The sequence below is a fragment of the Stigmatopora argus genome, chromosome 10, assembly GCF_051989625.1.
Source record: "Stigmatopora argus isolate UIUO_Sarg chromosome 10, RoL_Sarg_1.0, whole genome shotgun sequence".
Lineage (NCBI taxonomy): Eukaryota > Metazoa > Chordata > Actinopteri > Syngnathiformes > Syngnathidae > Stigmatopora > Stigmatopora argus.
This window is the reverse complement of record NC_135396.1, coordinates 15785941-15806056: the sequence shown is the minus strand read 5'-3', so window position 1 is coordinate 15806056 and position 20116 is coordinate 15785941. Positions and strand designations below refer to the sequence as shown.

The 20116-nt window shown below is 40.6% G+C and overlaps 1 protein-coding gene across 2 annotated transcripts in view; it reads left to right on the top strand.

The window, feature by feature from the left end:
• gucy1a2 (guanylate cyclase 1, soluble, alpha 2) overlaps positions 1–20116 on the top strand; it is an 80089-nt gene that overhangs the window by 40139 nt on the left and 19834 nt on the right. The window contains exons 7-9 of one of the 2 annotated variants that reach the window (XM_077612392.1): positions 1895–2038; positions 7988–8142; positions 15741–18460. In XM_077612392.1, the coding sequence (XP_077468518.1) occupies positions 1895–2038; positions 7988–8142; positions 15741–15960 (519 nt within the window). In that variant the 3' untranslated portion in view covers positions 15961–18460. Of the gene's footprint in view, positions 1–1894; positions 2039–7987; positions 8143–15740; positions 18461–20116 lie in introns of those variants that run through there. The other variant, XM_077612393.1, reaches the window with a different exon arrangement.

The window sequence follows — 20116 nt, the reverse complement described above, 5'->3', positions numbered from 1 at the left end:
GGCTGATGCGTTAACCACTCGCGTCGCCGGGCCGCCACGCTTATAATAACCACCAAAATAATCAATGGAAGACAAGAGGGGAAGACTGAGTTTGTCAGATCATGCTGACTTAACAACGGCTGCTTCCACAAGTTTGCGAAAGATCGATTTTTGTATTACGAACAAACAGATTATTTTAGCATTGGCATGGTAAGCCACAATGGGCTAATTAAGTGTGGCAGTTGTAGTGCATTGTACAGACGCTCCCCTACTTACGAACGAGTTAGGTTCCGAGCGATTGTTCATAAGTTGAATTTGTTTGTAAGTTGATTCAGTGCTATATTTTGTATTATAATTTATGTTTAAGGCCTATATAAGTATATTGAAGGTTTATATAGGTGCATTTGTATGTTTAAGGCTTGTATAAGTAACACGCATTGGTTTGTACTGAAATTAACATTTAATAAAATGGAGAGAATATGTACAGTACTGTATAGAGAGAGAGAGAGATTTATGTATTAGAAACTGGCCGAAAGAAGCGATCTAACGACGATTGCACAGTTTTCTTCTTTTTTTCATCATAAATGATGCGGTAGGAATGTATGGCATCATTCAATTGATTTGCAAACTTTGTGCAACGTTCAATATTTGGGTCCTGCTGCTCGATCTTTCTGTTTATAAATGGTACTGACGGTCGAACGATTCAAGTTATATATGTGCAACGCTCACCACTCACGCGCATCAAGCTTCGTTATTATTGCCACTCGTTTCAAATGAAATGGCTTGCCTCTTCCTTGCAACTCCCTCAATAGAAGCCTTTCGCTTTTTACCAACCATATTCAATAATGGATGCACGAGATATTTAATGATACAAATGAAAAAGGTTCTTTGCGCACTGGAGATATGTTCACGCACTTCCGCATTGCAACGAATTGGACAGAAGAAGGTAGATGCTGGGTGAGCTGAGCCCTCAAAGCGCCAGGCGTCGGTATTAGCGGCGGAAAGAAGCACTACTCGGAAAAAAATACAAAATCGAACTTACGAACATTTTTCGACATAAACGCAATTTGCAGACATGTTCATATGTACCGTTGTTCGTAAGTCGGGGAGCGTCTGTATTTACTACCACCATGCTGTGTTCTTTTTCTGAAACCAATTTAATTAGTCAGACATTGTTTATGCAAATGATTTCTTAGTTGAAGAAGGATTTAATCATGCTTGGACTGGTCAGTGAAAATGAATTCAGCTCTCCAACAAATGTGATCAGCCATGGTAAATTTATGATTTAACAAGGCAATAATATTCTTGAGGAATAATGTGTTCATTTAAAAATTGAATTTTATGTATCTTTCTTATACTTATATTTTTGGGCTATATTAAACATGGAAGTGGAAAGATTATGCAGAAAATAGAACCTCATGTAGTAGGCAAACCATTTTTACCTCAATGTATATATGTTGAGAGGAAAGAAGAATGTGCATGTGTACAAACTTAAACACGAACACAGGTGGACAACTGTATATTAACATTGTCATGGTTGCTGTCCAAATGACACACCTGCTGGAATTCTTAAATGAGAACCATTTGTCCCCGTTGTCTGTTTTCACTCTTCTCCATCGTGTTTGTTTAATGCACATTTCAGGATAGAAATAAGAATAAAATCCATATCGGCAAGGCAGTGGTTAATTTTGACAGTACTGTACAGTAGGATTCTTTTTTTTTTCACCTACCCTCTTTTCTCAAATAAATAATTTTCAGACTTTTTCAATTTATCTGCCTGTCATCATGGACAGAATTACTTTTACAATTAGGCTATTTGCAAAAAGGGTATTGATTGCAGTACTGTGTTGAAACTAAATTCATTTTTCCAAGTACTACACATTACAAAAATACTTTACTTTTTATTTCCCCATAGATAGAGACCATAGGTGATGCCTACTGTGTGGCAGGCGGTCTGCACAAGAAAGTTGACAGTCACGCAAAGCCCATCGCACACATGGCTCTGAAGATGATGGAACTTTCTGAAGAAGTTCTCACACCTGATGGAAAGCCTATTAAAGTGAGCTTACACACTGAAATGGGAACATTTACAAAACACTAACATAAGCATTTAAGATAGTAATGTGAGTTGACATTTTATTTGCATAACAAAGAAGTAGTAATACCTTTTTAATTCACTTTGAATCATGCTAGTTGTTTCATTCATAAAGTACAGGATTTTTATTTTATTCATAAAGAAACACAATCAGATAAACTGTACATTAATCTATAAAATGTCATTTTTGTGTGGATGTCTATGTGGATCGACTGGGTTTCTTAAATAATCCTACATTCTTTCTATGATTGAATGGCCATGGATTGTTTGCTTGGCCATCCCTCCTAGGGATGGCTTGGCCTGGCCTTCACTGTCAGAGGACAAAAGCACATTCTACGGTACTGCCATCCTTCACCACTTCACATCTTCAACATTCGCAGCTTCAATACATTGTGTTTTTTTAATATTAAGTAAGTTTATAAAAATGTCAAAATTCATGCTGAAACTCTCAAGTGGAAGACAGGCAAAAAAATGGCAGAAGTCAGGGCTCCACTTCTTCTTTGGCACCGAAATGGGTGGCACTCAGCGCTGAAGAAGTGAAATTTTCACCATAGACGAAGAATGATGCGCCGAATAATCCAATAGACCGAGAAGGACGACATCTTGCCTTCTCCCGTTTTGTTGCGAGTGAATTTTTCCCGAATACGGGATGAATAAAGTTATCCAATCCAATCCCGCCCATCACCTGTGGAGAAAGACTACGCCGAGCCTATTTGAGCTTTGTTTGGATTTTAAGTGGACCAACCTGTATTTGAAGCCAAGGCCCCAGTGCTGTTAGCCCGACGCAATAACCACTCAAGCCGCCGGGCCGCTTTGAACATGACATTGTTTCAAAATTTTCTATTTTGATATTGATGCGTATTTAGTCGTTTGGTAAAGACTGGCGTAGTAAACTATGGAAGATTCATAGTATTTCGCATTCATTCATTTTCTGAACCGCTTATCCTCACAAGGGTAGTGCGGGAGGAGGGTTTGTGCCGGAGCCTATTCCGGGCACCTTTCCAGGACTTTTTGTATATGAACTTATCATCTTTTAGGTGGAAACCTGTCAAGCTAAGATTGTCTAGAGATACAAGAGTCATCACACCACTGACACAATCACAATGCCTCTTAATCCCAATCTGCTCACATGCTTTCAATGTTTTTCCGTTTATTTCTTCTTCTACCGACAATACACTACTCCCTCGAATATCGCGGATAATGTAAACCAGAACATGGCTGCGATAATTGAAAAAACAATTATTACAATTATCAAGAAGTGTATTTATTAAATATTAACATTATAGGCAGATGAAAAGACTGTAATGTAATAATATTGAAATAGAATCTATAAATAAAAAAATCTAAATACTTTAAATACTGTACTCAGTGAAAATAGTTAATTTCCACTTGATTTGGTTATTGTAAGGTTTAGTCCAAGTCCTCTTTGTTAGATTCGAGAGGCATTGGATCATCGATGGAATCCTCAGGAGGCGCTATAGGTGCAGCAGGAGAAGCTTCTTTCTGCGAGAGGTTTTCGGCGCACAAGGAATATGGTGACCATTTCTTGTACGTACAAATATGCTTTTTTTTTACAAAGACATGACATTGTCAAGACGATTGCCGAATTCATTGGCTCCGACCATGTTGTCATCAATCTCCTGGAGACGTTGCAAAGTGAGTTCCATATTGAAGATCTCTTGCAGATGTCTCGTCATGCCAGCTTCACGGCTGTATCTACAGCAGTGGTCTCAAACTTGCGGCCCGCGGGCCAACTGCGGCCCTCGGGACGATAATTTGCGGCCCCCGTCTTAATATGAAAGATTAATGTTCGTGCGGCCCGCAAAATTAATATGAATGACACTTGTGTTCGGAGCAATGTTCCCTCTAAGCTGCCCGTGTGCGCAATTGCGCACTACTCTCGTCTTCTCTGCGCAGTAGCAATCATATGGCGCGCAGTAAAAAAAAAAAATATTTTTTTTTTTTTATTTATTTTTTTATTTATTATTATTATTTTTTTTTTTACCCCTTTCCCCATGATGGCGCCGTTTAAGTGGCAGCCAGTGGCAGTAGCTCTGTCCACTCATGTTTTTCGTGTTTTACAGCATGTTTTACATGAAAAATTAGAGGGAACATTGACATGCACCTGCTTGTGGCAGTGATGAGCACAGACAGTTTCAAGAAAAGTGGGGAGTGCAATATTTCTTTGTTGAACACAGGGGCACCCCGACGTGTCTCATTTACACTGAAAAAGTTGCGGTGCACAAGGAATACAATTTGAAACGTAATTGTACTACGAGACATGCTGAGGAGTACGAAAAATACCAGGGAGATGAGAGAGCCAACCAGGTTGCCAGTCTTAAAACACGTCTTCTGAGGCCACAGGATTTCTTCAAGAAGGCTACCAAAGACAGTAATGCAGCAGTCAAAGCTAGCTACGCCGTTTGTGAGTTGATTGATCCTGTGCTAAGTGATCCCAAATGGCTCATGGACTTGGCTTTTCTTGTTGATATCACACATGAGCTTAATGTACTGAACAAGAAGCTACAAGGCCAGGGGCAACTTGTCAGTGCTGCCTATGACAACGTGAGAGCATTCTGCACTAAACTTGTGTTATGGAAAGCCCAGCTCTCTCAGACAAACCTTTGCCATTTCCCAGCATGCAAGGCTCTCGTGGATGCAGGCACACCATTCAGTGGTGAGAAGTATGTTGAGGCCATTTCGAAGCTACAGGAGGAATTTGATCACAGATTTGCAGACTTCAAGACACACAAAGCCACATTTCAAATTTTTGCGGACCCCTTCTCCTTTGATGTGCAAGATGCCCCTCCTGAGCTTCAAATGGAGCTCATGACCTGCAGTGCAACTCTGCACTCAAAGCCAAGTTCAGGGAGGTGAGTGGAGAAGCAGACAAGCTTGGGCAATTTTTGAGAGAGTTGACCCCCAGCTTCCCTGAACTTTCCCGAAGGTTCAAGCGGACCATGTGCCTTTTTGGGAGCACATACTTGTGTGAGAAGCTCTTCTCCACCTTGAACTTCAATAAGTCCAAGTACAGGTCCAGACTTACTGATGAGCATCTTCAAGCTCTACTGAGGGTCTCCACTGCTTCCTCCCTCAAGCCAAATGTGACTATGTGAGAAGAAGCGCTGCCAGGTCTCTAGCAGCAAGGAGTAGGCAAGAGAAGCCGTGTTCAGAATATTTCATGTTCAATGTTCCATTCAAGTTCAGAAAGTTAAAGGTTAAAGAGCTGTTAATACAGACATTTGAAACGGAATAAAAATAATTCATTTTCTCTACTTAGCCAGCCAGTGTATATCTACTGTATGCTCATTAGTATTATTTGGTTTTGTATTACTGATTGATTTATTTTTTATTCATCTTTAAGTTAATTTATTTAATTCATTATTTTTTGTTAAAAAATAAAGATATTTGATAACGTTGGAATGTTTTATCAGTGCTTTTCTTGTGGAAATCCTGATGCGGCCCAGTCTCACCCAGACTCGGCCTCTAGCGGCCCCCAGGTAAATTGAGTTCGAGACCCCTGATCTACAGTGTAAATCCCTCATAATGCTGGTTGACTTTTTTTTTTATTAATAGTGGTTACCACTTTTTTAGTGTCCTTGGAAAAGGATATTGTGGCTGTCTTCCGAATGTTCGCTTCTGCTTTCTTGTTAAAACGCACAGCGTGCTACACCCTTTAGCATAGCGTCACTTTTTCTCGGTACTGTCATCATGTCTTGTTTTTTCCTGGGCTCATTGGATGCCAGCACGCTTAGGAGGTATTTTCAATGGGGACTCAAAATACCAACAAAGCCGAAATAGGCTCAGCGTAGTCTTTCTCCACAGGTGATGTTCACGACATGAGCATGGTGGATTCATTAATGCCGCAATGGCGTGCTACGCCCTTGAGCATAGAAACGTTACTTTTTCTCGTTCACTGTCATCATGTTTTTTTTTTCTGGACTCATTGGATGCCAGGGCGCTTAGGAGGCATTTTCAATGGCAACTCAAAATCCAAACAAAGCTGGAAAAGGCTCGGCATTGTCTTTCTCCACAGGTGATGTGCGCAAAGGGAAATTCACTCGCAACAAAACAGGAGAAGGCAAGATGCCGCCCTTCTCTTCCTTCTTATATCATTCTTCTTCTATGGTGAAATATGGCTTCTTCTTGAGCGCTGAGTGCCACTCAATTCAGTGTCGAAGAAGGGGCCCTGACTTCTGCCATTTTTTATCACCTGTCTTCCGCTTGCGAGTATCAGCATGAATTTTGACATTTTTATTAACTTTTTTTTTACATATACTTAATATAAAAAACCCGCATTGTACTGAATCTGTGAAGTGGTGAAGGATCACGATATATTGTCTCTTGGTCTATCTCTCGCTGTCCTTTCTGCCTCACTACCCCCATCTCCTTCTGTTGCCATGACTACCTTGCACTGTGGTGGCATGCAGACAGTAGTGTGGGTTTCTAAGGTGACAAGATGCTCTAGTAGATTGCTCAAAATCTACCGTGTTTCAGGGACTGCCTTGTCTGTTCCCCATGTGTGAGTGAGATCTTAAAAAGACAATCTTTTTTTAATTAGGTGGCCAGTAAGTATTGTGGAAATAAACTGATTGCCGCATTTGACTACAGTAGCTAATTTTGGACACGTCAAATGCATGTCATTTCCATATGATGCTAGTCATCAAGTGCGCCTCATTTGAATTCTTTTTAGCCAGGATGCAATCATTTTTAGTTATTCTAACCATGGTAAGCCACTGTTTAGCACAGGGGTCAGCCATCTTAAGATCTGGAGCCGTACACATCTCTTTAGCGCTACCCTTGTGGCTCCCTGGAACTACCGTAATCATTAGCAACTAGCCAGCTGTCGACTGGCTAGCTGCCAAGTCTGCCATAATCCTGGCTTTTCATCAAAAGGTGTAGGTACCCCCTTACCCTTTGTCATGTAATTCTTACTTCTCTGCAATAAAGATTTTATTATGATGCAAAAAGGAATCTGAGCCATTAGCTTGATGTTATTGTCAACACAAGTACAATAGCTTGATAGTCAAACTAATAATCCACCGCAAGAATTTGTAAAAAAACAATTAGCTGGTTCTAGAGGTGACTGTTTAGCTCCCTTTAGGACAGGGGTGTCAAACCGGTCCTCAAAGGGCCGCAGTGGGTGCAGGTTTTCATTCCAACTCAACAAAGATACCTTTTGCAAGTGTAATTAGTTAATTAAAGTCAGGTGCTACCTATTTAAGAAGACACCTGATTGGTTAAAATGTCGGCACTGGATCGGTTGGAACAAAGACCAGGACTCACTGCGGCCCTCGGCGGAATCGGTTTGAGACATGTGCTTTAGGAAGAGTGCATTCAGCCAAACCATCTTCTCTGTTCGTATCTCACATACCTGGAACTCAATACCATATGTGAACTCGTGTCTGTGAGCCTCTTTGCCAATCATCTTAAAGCTTGGCCGCTGGATGTATTACATTGTTATCACAACACTGCCTAGACCTGTGCTATTTGTGTATGTTAATCGTTTCTATGCTGCATTGTCATCTTTTGTCCTGTTTTTTATTTCCTCTTTCTCCCTACTATTTTCTTATTGATTTTAATCTTTTGTTTTTATTAAAAACTTTTTAACATCAACCTGCGCAAAGGACTAAAGATGGAAATTAGCCTCCATCTATAATCTTAAATATTTACATGTATATGTTCATATGTACACTTAAATAAATCAAACTCAAAGTCACTTGCAGCGCTTTGTTGTCAATTTGTGTATTTGTAAGCTCTATTAGATCATCCTTAATAATTGTTCTTGTGTTTATGAAGCTTTAAAAACAACAACAATCATTGTTTCAGAGGTTCTCAAGTATTAGAGTAAAAAGTACCACATAGTATTTCTACCCAATGATAATAATAGTTTTTCTTGTTCTGTCTACCTAGCTGAGAATCGGCATCCACACAGGCTCCGTCCTGGCTGGTGTCGTAGGAGTTAAAATGCCAAGGTACTGCCTATTTGGAAACAATGTGACGCTGGCTAGCAAGTTTGAATCAGGAAGCCATCCGAGGTGTATCAATGTCAGCCCTACAACCTACCAGTAAGTCTCATCCTTATTGTGCCTTTTATCCTTTGTGTTTTTTAAACAGCTTTTTGAGGGGTGCTTGTTTAGAACCAAAAGACAATTGTTGCACTATTAAAAAAATTCTCTTTTGAAAAATGGGTGTTTAACAAATAATAAATTGAGTTTACACACTTAGAGAAGGTGAAGAAATGTAACGTTTCTGGCCACCATAAAAAAATTCAACTCTCGTATGTAAAGTATACAAAAAAGGAATGTATTATATCTACAGAAGCAGGAGTATGCCTTTTAGGAAAAAGTAAGGAAAACTGATGGTCAATTTCAAAAGAAAGCCTGATAAATTTTACCTATCTAAGCAATGTTTGGGTGTCATTTTTTGTAAAACATTGTAAACCAAAGTGAAAATATGCCGAAAATCAAAACTCACAATAGCGGTGCTGTTGCATAGTTCATGAAACTAACTTCAAGTGGAAATGGGAGGTCCGGCTGCCATTGACGGTGGTAGACGTCCGATTCATGTTGACTGCTGCGTTATATATTCACTTGATGGAGCTCTAGTAACAGAAATAGCATCTGCACCCCAGTCAACATGAATCGGACGTCTACCGTCGTCAATGGCAGGTTATTGATAATGTGTTTAATTTGGGTCAATAATAGTATAAAAGAGGCACGTTTGTCTATACCAAGGGTGGGCAAACTTTTTGAATGGCAGCTTATTGATAATGTGTTTAATTTGGGACAATAATAGTATAAAAGAGGCAAGTTTGTCTATACCAGGGGTGGGCAAACCTTTTGACTTGCGGGCCAGAATGGATATTAAAATTTGACAGCATTGGACACGCAATGTAATTTATCAAACCTGGGGATTGAAATATAAGAGAAAAGACACAATTGAAGGTGAAAATGTATTTTCAAATTTACTTTCAACATTAAGAACATATTATTATTCAACGAAAGAAAGCAGTCTTTAAATTGAGAGTGATAAGCGGTATTGCAGGGCAAAGGGAAATGAATTAGGTCATTGATTTTTACTATAATTTGGACAACGTCGGCGGGCTGGATTAAAAAGCCTATATGGCCCGCGGGCCGTAGTTTGAAAAACATGTACACACACTCCAATACGAGCGAATTCGGGGGCGGGGCAGGCGAATCTGGCAACCAATAACATCTACACACACGCCAATAATACGCAACTTATTGATAATTTTGATATTAGATATTAATGCTCTTACATTGTCAATGCAATTACAAACTCACTCTCTCTCATGATTATAATTTTGAGAGCGAGAGATTATCTGGTTGATTGCTTTCAACAGTAAACTCTCTGTCTCTCTCTCTCTCTCATGATTTCACGCAATTTATTGATAATTTTGATATTAGATATTTAGATATTAATGCTCTTACATTGTCAATGCAATTACAAACCCACTCTCTCTCATGATTATAATTTTGAGAGCAAGAGATTACCTGGTTGATCGCTTTCAACAGTAAACTCTCTCTCTCGCTCTCTCATGATTATAATTTTGAGAGCGAGGGAACCCGGCGACGAAACGTCCGTTCGACGAAATGTCCGGCGGCAAATCCTTCGACCAAACGTCCGTTCGTCAAAACGTCCATTCGACGAAACGTCCGTTGGACAAACTGTCCGTCGACCAAGCGTCCGTCGACCAAACGTCCTTCGACCAAACGTCCGTCGACCAAACGTACGTCGACGCTTCCGGTTGCAAGTCTAAATGTGTGTACCTTTATGCCTCATCTCCTGTCTGTATATTTTCATTAATCTAAGTCATTTCATTCCCATTTATGGTTGTCTTGGAAGTCTTGGACAGCAATACCTATTTGCAATCACTTCTAAGCAATGCTCAATGTTTAGTGGTCAGGGTCCTTCTGCTCCGCACCCCCTTTGAAAAGCAGTGTACTGTTCTTGCAATTGTTGTCGATTGTGCCTGCACGATACATCGCTTGCATCCGATACTTCGCAGGGGCGCTTGATATTTTTTTCCTCCCCTACACTGCGTTGGCGTCCGCATCCACTTTGACTCGGGGTGGTCAGAAAACAAACATAAATCCCAAAAGTACAAAAGGGAATATTTATTATTGGAGGGAGAGGGGTTGTAACATATAGCATGATGGCTAAGTACCTTTGAAGTCAATTGGCGCAACGTTTTCTCGTTTGATTGCAGGAAAAGTCACTTCACTCTCTTGCGTCTACTGGTGTAACCGATAAAAGTGCAGAATTTTGCACTTTTCCTCCCAATTTGTGCACATGAATATAACACAGTTCTACTAACTGATCTAATGCTCGGGGTAATAAAGTTGAAAGTCGCTGCGAAAAGTGAAAAAACGCGAATTAGGATGCACCCCATCCCCATAAAACATTTAAACAACAAAAAAACAGACCAAAACAGTATTTATTTACATGTTTTCAGACACATTGTATGCTTTACAAATGCTGTGCAATCCAGTATATTTAAATCTATTTACAGTTACTACAGTACCTTATACGGTCACTGCATGATGCTTGGGGGAATTTGGCTGACATCCAAGCAAGCATGTAGTGGGGATATGTTGCTTCGGCTTTCGATAATCTCAAAGCAAAAAAAAAAAGTAAAAAGTACCGTTAATATCACCTCGGAGGGCTTGGAGGTGTTTGGTGGGATCAGGCTCCATTTTCAGATAATAAAAAAGGTATAAAGTTTAAGATTCCACTATAGGTTGTGGAGGTTTCATGGGTTTTGGGTGCTCTCAAAGTGGGTAGAATTCTGAAAAGTACATCTGAAATCTACCCTGGAGTTCTTGCTGTTCAAATCCCCAGCGTGAGATTATAAAACATGGTAAGAGGCTGTGCGAGAATTCAATGTTAACGGCCGATCAGCTCGCAAGATAAATTCACTCTCAATTGTTCCTTTGATTTTCAATCACTACTGTCTTTCCTCTAATCTCGTAGATGATGTAGACCAAATATTACCGCAATAATCGAAAAACCGCAAAGTAGAATCAACCCGAGTATGCAGTGACTTGCAAAAGTATTCGGTCCCCTTAAACTTTACAACATTTCGCCACATTTCAAACATTCGTTAATTAATTAATTCATTTTCTGCATTGCTTTATCCTCACAAGGGTCGCGGGGGTGCTGGAGCCCATCCCATCTGATTTCGGTGCAGAGGCGGGGAACATCCTGAATCAGTGGCCAGTTGATCGCAGGGCACAAGGATACCGTTCACACTCACTCAAACCTAGGGGCAATTTTCGAGTGTCCAATCAGCCTGCCATGGATAATTTTTGGAATGTGGGAGGAAACTGGAGTACCCGGAGAAAACACACGCAGGCAAACATGCAAACTCGACACCGGTGGACTGACCTTGATTCGAACCCAAGACCCTAGAGCTGTAAAGCCGACGCGGTAACCAATCATCTGCTGGGCTGCCCGGCTTCAAACAAAATTATATAAAATTAAAACTTTTCGTCAACAACACGTGCAACACAATCATGAAGTGAATCAAATTTATTGTATATTTTACACTTTTTTAAAACAAGTAAAAAAAACTGAAAAGTGGGGCGTGCAAAATTATTTGGTCCATTTACTTTCAGTGCAGCAAACTCACTCCAAGTTCAGTGAGGATCTCTGAATGATCCACTGTTCACTGGTGATAAATAGAATCATGTCTTTGTATAAATGCACCTGCTCTGTGATAGTCTCAGGGTTCTGTTTAAAATACGGTGAGAATAATGAAGACCATGGAACACACCAGGTGGGTCTGAGATACTGTTGGAGAGAGGTTTAAACTGGATTCGGTTACAAAAAGATTCCCCAACCTTTAAACAGCTCAAGGAGCACTGTGCAAGCAATCATATTGAAATTGAAGGAGCATCAGACCTCTGCAAATCTAGACCCGGCCATCACTTTCACCTCAAAAAAGGAGAAGACTGATCAGAGTTGCAGCCAAGAGGCCCACTCTGGGTGAACTGCAGAGATCTACAGCTGAAGTGGGAGAGTCTGTTCACTGGGGAACAATTAGTCCTACACTGCACAAATATGGCTTTTATGGAAGACAGGCATGAAGAAAGCCATTTCTCAAAGATATCCAAACATGTGGAAGATGCTCAGTTCAGATGAAACCAAAATCGAACGTTTTGGCCACAATGCAAAACAATATGTTTGGTATAAAAGATGAATGAATAACGACAATCTGGAAGAAAACCTGTTAGAGTCTGAAAAAGAGACCTTATCTTCGAACAGGACAATGATCCAAAGCACAAATGAATGCATACTAATCCCTAGTTTTTCACAGATAATGTAGACCAGACATGGCCGCGATAATCGAAAAACTACGAAGTAGGCTCACACCTTCTATTACTACATACCATACTATGTTTTCGCGGCTATACAAAAATACACGTACAGTAATACCTCAAATATTGCGGTTAATGGGGGTAAATAGCTCCTCTTCACTTGATTTAAATAATTAAAAAAACAGGTTATTGGAGCTTTAGTCCAAGTCCTCTGTCAGATTCGAGATGCCTTTTTTTCGAAAAAATACTGCTGTTGTTGTCTTGATGGCTCCAACCATGTTGTCGTCTGTCTCCTTCCCGCTTCGTGGAGAAGAACTGACAGAACTGCAACGTGCTGCACGGCACCCTGGGGAGAGAGGCCAGCTGCTACATCTCGGACCTCTTCACCACGCTGGTGGACCTCATGAGAATTTATTTTTATTTATTCACAGCATCCAGATCTTCACAAAACACGTGCATCTCCAAAGGGAAAGAGTGTTCACTTCCCGTGTTTCTCACTCGTAACCGCACGGCGGAGCCCACTAACGTTAACATGGTTCCTACCAGCTGAAGAACGGTCGCTGCAATGTGCAGCACGGCAACCTGGGTGGAGAGACCAGCCTCTACATCTCGGAACACTTCACCACGCTGGTGGTCCTCATGAGAATTTTTAAAAATGTATACGCAGCATACAGATTGCCACAACACGTGTGCATCTCCAGAGGGGAAGTGCGTTCAATTCCCGTGTTTCCCTTTTAACCGTACGACAGCGCCCATTAACATTAACATGGTTCCTACCAGCTAAATTATGCACAAAAGCCACAGTGTAGATTCATTTTTGCCGTGATGGTGTGCTACGCCTTTAGCATATCAAAGAACGTTAAATTTTTCAACGGCAAAAAAATTGTCTTTATCAATCGGTGATGCGTGCCATGCGAAATTCACACACAACAAAACAGGAAATGGGAAGAGGCAGTGCATCTCGCTTATCATTTCTTCTTTGGCGCTGAGTGCCAACCATTTCAGCACCGAAGAAGAAGCGGTACCCTGACTTCTGGTATTTTTCATCTGTCTTCCGCTTGCGAGTTTCAGCGTGGATTTCAAAATTTTTATGAACTTTTTTTTTATACTTGAGAAAAAAATCTGCGATGTAGTGAAGAAGCCGTGATGTGGCGAAGGATCAGAGTATACAGGTATTAGAATGGCCAAGTCAAAGTCCAGACCCGAATCCAATCGAAAATCTGTGGGCAGAGCTGAAAGACTGCTGTTCACAACCTCACTGAGCTCAAGTTGTTTTGCAAGGAAGAATGGGAAAGAATTTCAGTCTCTCGATCTGAAAACTGATAGACCTATTTCCAATGTTCCCTCTAAGCTGCGCGCGTGCGCAATTGCGCACTACTCTCGTCTTCTCTGCGCAGCAGCAATCATATGGCGCGCAGTAATTTTTTTATTTTTTTATTTTTTTACCCCTTTCCCCATGATGGCGCCGTTTAAGCGGCAGCCAGTGGCAGTAGCTCTGTCCACTCTTATGTTTTTTGTGTTTTACAGCATGTTTTACATGAAAAATTAGAGGGAACATTGACATGCACCTGCTTGTGGCAGGTGTGATACTGGTGTGCCCATAGCGAGCAATGATGATGTCGTGACCGGATGATTCGCCTAAAGACGGGGACAGACGGACAGGTCGCCGAATGAACGTTCGTTCAAACAGCGTTTAATGATTAAATACAAATACTAGTATTTGTTAGTTTAATGATTAAATAAAAATACTAGTATTTGTTAGTTTAATGATTAAATACAAATACTAGTATTTGTTAGTTTAATGATTAATACAAATACTAGTATTTGTATTTAATCATTAAATGCTGTTTTAAGATGGATTTGACCCGATTGCTGTCATTTTACGGCTTGGTTCTGCTACATCTGCCCGCCCAAGAGTGCTTATTCCCGGGCTGCCATGCCCGCCCAAGAGTGCTTATTCCCGGGCTGCCATGCCCGCCCAAGAGTGCTTATTCCCGGGCTGCCATTGATGGTAGACTAATAAATTGAGAGTGATGAGCGGCAAAGGGAAATGAATCATTGATTTTTACTATAATTTGGACAACGACGGCGGCGGGCTGGATTAAAAATCCTAACGGGTCGTATATGGCCCGCGGGCCGAGGTTGAAAAGCTTGTACACACACGATCCGGGGGCGGGGCGAGGGCGCGAATCCCGTTTCGGCGAAACCTCCGTTCGGCGGAACGTCCATTCGGTGACCTGCCCGTCTGTCAAACGTCCGTCGGCGAAACGTCTTTAGGCGAATCATCCGAGTACCGATGATGTCGCTCACACTGGTACTCAGTGAGGGAGGTTGTCTTTCTGCCCAGACCAACGAAAAATTAGAGGGAACATTGCCTATTTCCACCTGTAATTGCAGCAAAAAGTGGCGCTACAAAGTATTAATGCAAGGGGGCTAGTTTTCAGGTTTTTACTTGTTAAAAAAGTTTGAAATATCAAATAAATTTCCTTCCACTTCCCACTTGTTGTTGATTCTTGATAAAAGGTTTTAATTTTATATCTCTATGTTTGAAGCCGGTTAGCCCGATGGGTCAGTGGTTAGCGCATCGGTCTCACAGCTTCTTCTCGTACGGCTAGCGGCCATTCTTTTTCTACGGCCGACAGCCATTATTCTTCTTCGTCCGGCTGCCGGTTCTTCTTCTACACCCACCTGCCAGTCTTCTTTTACGGCCGTCGACCATTTGTGTTCTTCTTAGGCGAGCGGGTGCTCGTTCTTCTCTGGTTCAAGAAGGCTGCATTGCTTACAAATTTCAGCGCAAATTTTGAAAGTTCTATGAGATATTTTTTATACTTACGAAAAATACCACGATAGACTAAAGCCGCAATGATGCAAGGGATGACAGTATAGGGGTGGTCTTCATGATGCACAGTCAATTAGCTCATTAGATAAGCCATACTTATTGGCGAACCTGTCCGTCCATCATAATAAAGGCAGCTGCAATTGTGCGCAAAGTCAAGACTAAAGACAGTCTCGTCATTTGATCGCAATGGACTGCATGATTGGTGCTGATTGTTGCTCTTATCTGTCTATCTCATGTCAGGAACCAATCACAGGCCTTTTATGAGTGTGCTGGGTTCTGTAAAAATCACTTGACCTAGGTTTGCCTTGCTGCAAAACATTATCTCTTACACCTCAAAATGAAAGACTGCAGACTTTTTAATATTTATTTTCTGAGGAACATTTTTAAAACCCTGCGATACACGGAATATGCAAAGTAGCGAGGAATCACTGTACTGTATACTCACGTTATCAACTCATGATGTCTGATTTTCTTACTTCTTTAGGTTGCTTAAAGATGACCGATCATTTTCCTTTGTCCCTCGTTCGCAACTGGAGCTCCCTGAGAATTTTCCCAAAGAGATTCCAGGAACCTGTTATTTTCTGGAGGCGGGAACATCTCACAGCCATGCATCATTGACCAGCTCTCGCTCTGCGCCCCCGGCCTCTATGAGGAAAGTGTCCTACAGCATCGGTACCATGTTTCTAAGAGAAACAAGTTTGTAGGCACCCTAAAGTCTTAAACATACTGGCTGCTGAGGATGTAGGAGACAAGCCTTTGAACCTGTGCAGCCTAGAAAACACCCACACGTTGTGGATATGCAAATGACAACTTGTGCTCATTGTTGCGGGATGGAAGGACGTACAGTACATAAAATGATTTTTGTCGCAGAGAACGTGGGATTACTTTGTGAGGAAAACCGAACATGTTGGCAGCAAGCTCTCCTCTGCAGTGTCACGGGAAGAACTTTTCCAGTCTTGTATTTTCAGTACTTTGACAAAATCTGGAATTATCCATCGATTGCTTCGTAGGATTTACGCAGCTAACCGTGAAGGAGGTTCTGTGGCTGACTCTTGGACTGGCTTGTAGACACAGCGACCACTCTTGAAGAGCAACACAGACCTCCTTTCGCCCCTTCCAACTGAGAGAATCCATGCCCTGTGTCCCATTAACATTAATGTGTATTAGAACAGCCCCTGACGCTCAAGGAATAGTGGCACAAGGCAAAGGAGAGACGGGGGAGAAGCCACATTGATGGGATAGTTTTTGGAAGAAAAAAAGAATAAGCTTATATTAGGAAAAAATGCCCCAAATTGCTAGAACTAGAGACTTTTCTGCTTTTAACTCACAGCCAACTGCAATCTACCACAATCTAGCCATTGAGCAGGTAACATGTTCAAAGTCTCCATTTGAAGCGATTTTTTCAGCTCAGTGCCTTTTACTGCTTGAATCAGGAGAAAAAAGATAAAGAACCACCCTCGGAATGGATTAAATTCAAATAACTGAGGGGTTGAAAGCAGCACCTTGACACACATGTAGGTACTTAATTTTTTTGCCCAGACATTGTGCAGTTTCAACCGCCTAACCTTTGGCGATTCTAACCAATGAGAGCCAGCGAGTGAACTACATGCCAATATACTCTGAAGGTTACCACTAGTGTCAACAATAGGATTAATCAGAGGGAAAATAACTAATAAAGTGCACTTCATATTTCCTGATATTTTTAATTACATTCATTCATTAACTTCTACCAATAGTACACATGAAACCATAAAATGCATATGTAGTAGTAATTATACTCACAGCATATGCAACACAGGACATTTTTTGTAGTTTATTTCCCCAACTCGATTCTATACTTCATTTTCCTGCTACATACTTGAAATCTCAGGCCTTCCAAATGTGTCAGTGTAGCTCAGTAACAGATAATTGAAATAATTTTACATGATTATCCTTATATAAATTTAACTGATTGATGACATTAATAGGTTGTTTAACATGCATATGTACTGTATGTAACAGCATCGGTAAACTCATGATTCGTATTTGGTTTTGTTTTAAAACATAGCAGACATTTTTCCTTAAGGATGCAAATAATAAACAAAAAAGTGATCTTTAAGCAACTCTGGTGATTGTGTGGGTTGTTTTTTTTAAAGGTAGCTTACAAATAGAAGGAGAATGGAATGCCATCAATTTATGGAAGCCTCGAAACATCACTGTTATTCAAGTCTTCAGGTTCTGGCATGACTTTAGATGTCTGTGCTGCATTCACACAAGGCAGGATAGTGGTCTGCTTTATTTTGTTTTACACATCTTGAGCTTGTTCTTTAAACTGCAGTGTGCTCATTGTGTCACTTATGCACACTGGTAATAAAAGTTATGTCTAATCTAGAAGTCAAGCTGAGAACGGTGGTGTTGCATGCGTGCATGACAACTTAACCAAACTTTCAACTTTAAGGTTAAAAATAACAACAATAATGATGACAATTTAACTGCTTACGAGATTAATTTATTGAGCTCCAGATTGAATTATAGATTTGGCCAATTTTATAATGGTGGATTCAAATAGGGTAGAATTATCACTTGTGTTACCAGGAAAATCTAATACCGTATTGTACAAAGAGTTAATCAACATTTTATGACAAAAATATCCTTGAAATGTATTAAACAAAAGCAAAAATTATGAGAATTATATATTTAGTGGTTTTAATGAATTCATAAAAGCTCAAACACTCATCTAACTCAACATTATTTAATTTGCATAGTGTGTATGTTAAAAAAAACATTGATAACAAATCAGGCAATTTGTTTCTTCCATGCATTTGGGACGATGTCATTTCAGTATATCACACAAATCAGCTGCATTATCCCATTAGGCCCGGTTTAAAATTTGCTTGAATCTGTTAGCTATGTCCAAGTGGCCCCCAACGAATCCTGGGAGTTTGGTTGATGGATCTCTAGATGAATTTTCATGATGTAATATCAATTATTGTTCTTATGTTTTGTATTGAGGCTGAACATCTGTGTTGAAAACTGATGTGTATCAGAAAAAAAATGGGAAATCAGTTTTACTGGCATTAAGGGCACATTTTTTGTCTTAACATATGTAAATAAAACACCAAGTGTGTTTAACAAGAAGCAGAAAGACTCATTGTCATTTTGACTTCAGTTGACAATGTGACGCGGTGGACAGACTCATAAAGGTGAGGTTGCATGTCAGTTCATTCCAGTTTTTTTCTACTATTTCATACATTAACTAGACCAAAATGAATGCATGGTGTAATTGAGGTTTATCATCTACATGGTTTGGTATTTGATCGCAATCGCTTTTGCAAGTAAAATACATTCTGCACATTTGTGTACAGTCACACAATGCCTCATTACGCAAGTACCTGCCTACTTTGTGTTCCTTACACACCTACTCACCAATGGTCACAAGGTAGTAAGTACTGTGATCCTTAAGCAGTTCGCGGCTTCAACATTTGTGGCTTCAGTACATTGCGTTTTTTTATACTTATACATTTATACAGTCGTAACTCTACTTACGAAATTAATTGGTTACAAGACTTTTTTCGTAACTTGAACATTTCGTTAGTAGGTGTACTTTATATGTAAATTCTCTAATTCGTTCCACGCTCCTCACACAACGACCAACTAAACCCTTAAAAATTGGTAAAATTGTCCCAATTTTGTATGAAATATGTAAGAAAATGAGAGAAATTATAAGGAAATGATTTATTAATGTCTTAAAATAAATAAAACATGAAAATGCTCCCTGCGCCGCTGAAATATCTCCCTCTGCGGCTGTTATAGATGTAATACCCGTGTTTGTCTGTCAGATGGTAGCAAGAGCACGTTCTACCAGGGCCAAAAGCCGTCCACTTTGTAGTACATTTTAGACTTTTACATGTGCCCTATGTGTGTGTGTAAAAATATGTGCCATGTTGCATTTGTACAGTTTTTAATCGATTAACAAGTGGAATTCAAAATAAAATAATGTATAAGGAAATGCATTTCCATACCTAGAGGCATTCGTAAGTAGAAGTATGACTGTATATAGTATAAAAAAGTTCATAAAAATGTCTTCCCTGTCTTCCGCTTGCTACTAAGAAAATGGCAGAATACAGGGGACTGTCACTCAACTCAGCACTGAGAATAAAAACAATAGTGGGTAGTGGGTGGTGGCCATCATTTTTATAAAATAAAGCTTTCAGAGCGGCCGGGAGCCTCTGTGAGGGTGGATTTTTATCAGAAATGCGAGCCCTGTGTGACCTTCCGGCGGGCGCCGTGGCACTTATTTGAAAATAGAAGCTTGCTCGGTGAACTGGACGGCAGAGAGCCTTGGAGAAGGTGGATTTTTTTCAGAAATGCGAGCCCCGGCGACATTACACCGGACACTATTGCCCTTGTCCAAAAATAGAGCCCTCTGGGCGGCTTAGTTGGCTGGACGCCGCAGAGGAGCAACGTGTAATTTGTAGTGTCTCCAGTCATCAGGGAGGGGCTCGGTGTAGAAAAACTGCTTCTCTACATCAAGAAGACCCAGATGAGGTGGTTTGAGCATTTGATTAGGAGACCTCCCAGACATCTCCCTAGTGAGGTGTTCCGGGCACATCACACTAGGAGGAGCCTGCAGGGCCAACCTAGGACATGTTGCGGGGACTATATCTCAAGGCTAGCCTGGGAGCGCCTCGGAATCCTTCCTGAATAGCTGGATGAACGGGATGTGTAGAGGAATTTTGAGCTTCTCTGCTGACACACTTGCCCTGGATGGTTGGAGCTCATTAAGATGTGCTTTCAAAGAAATAGCATGCTAACATCTATCATAAAAAACAACAACAATACAGATATCAATAATATGAAAATAAAAATATTCATTTTCTA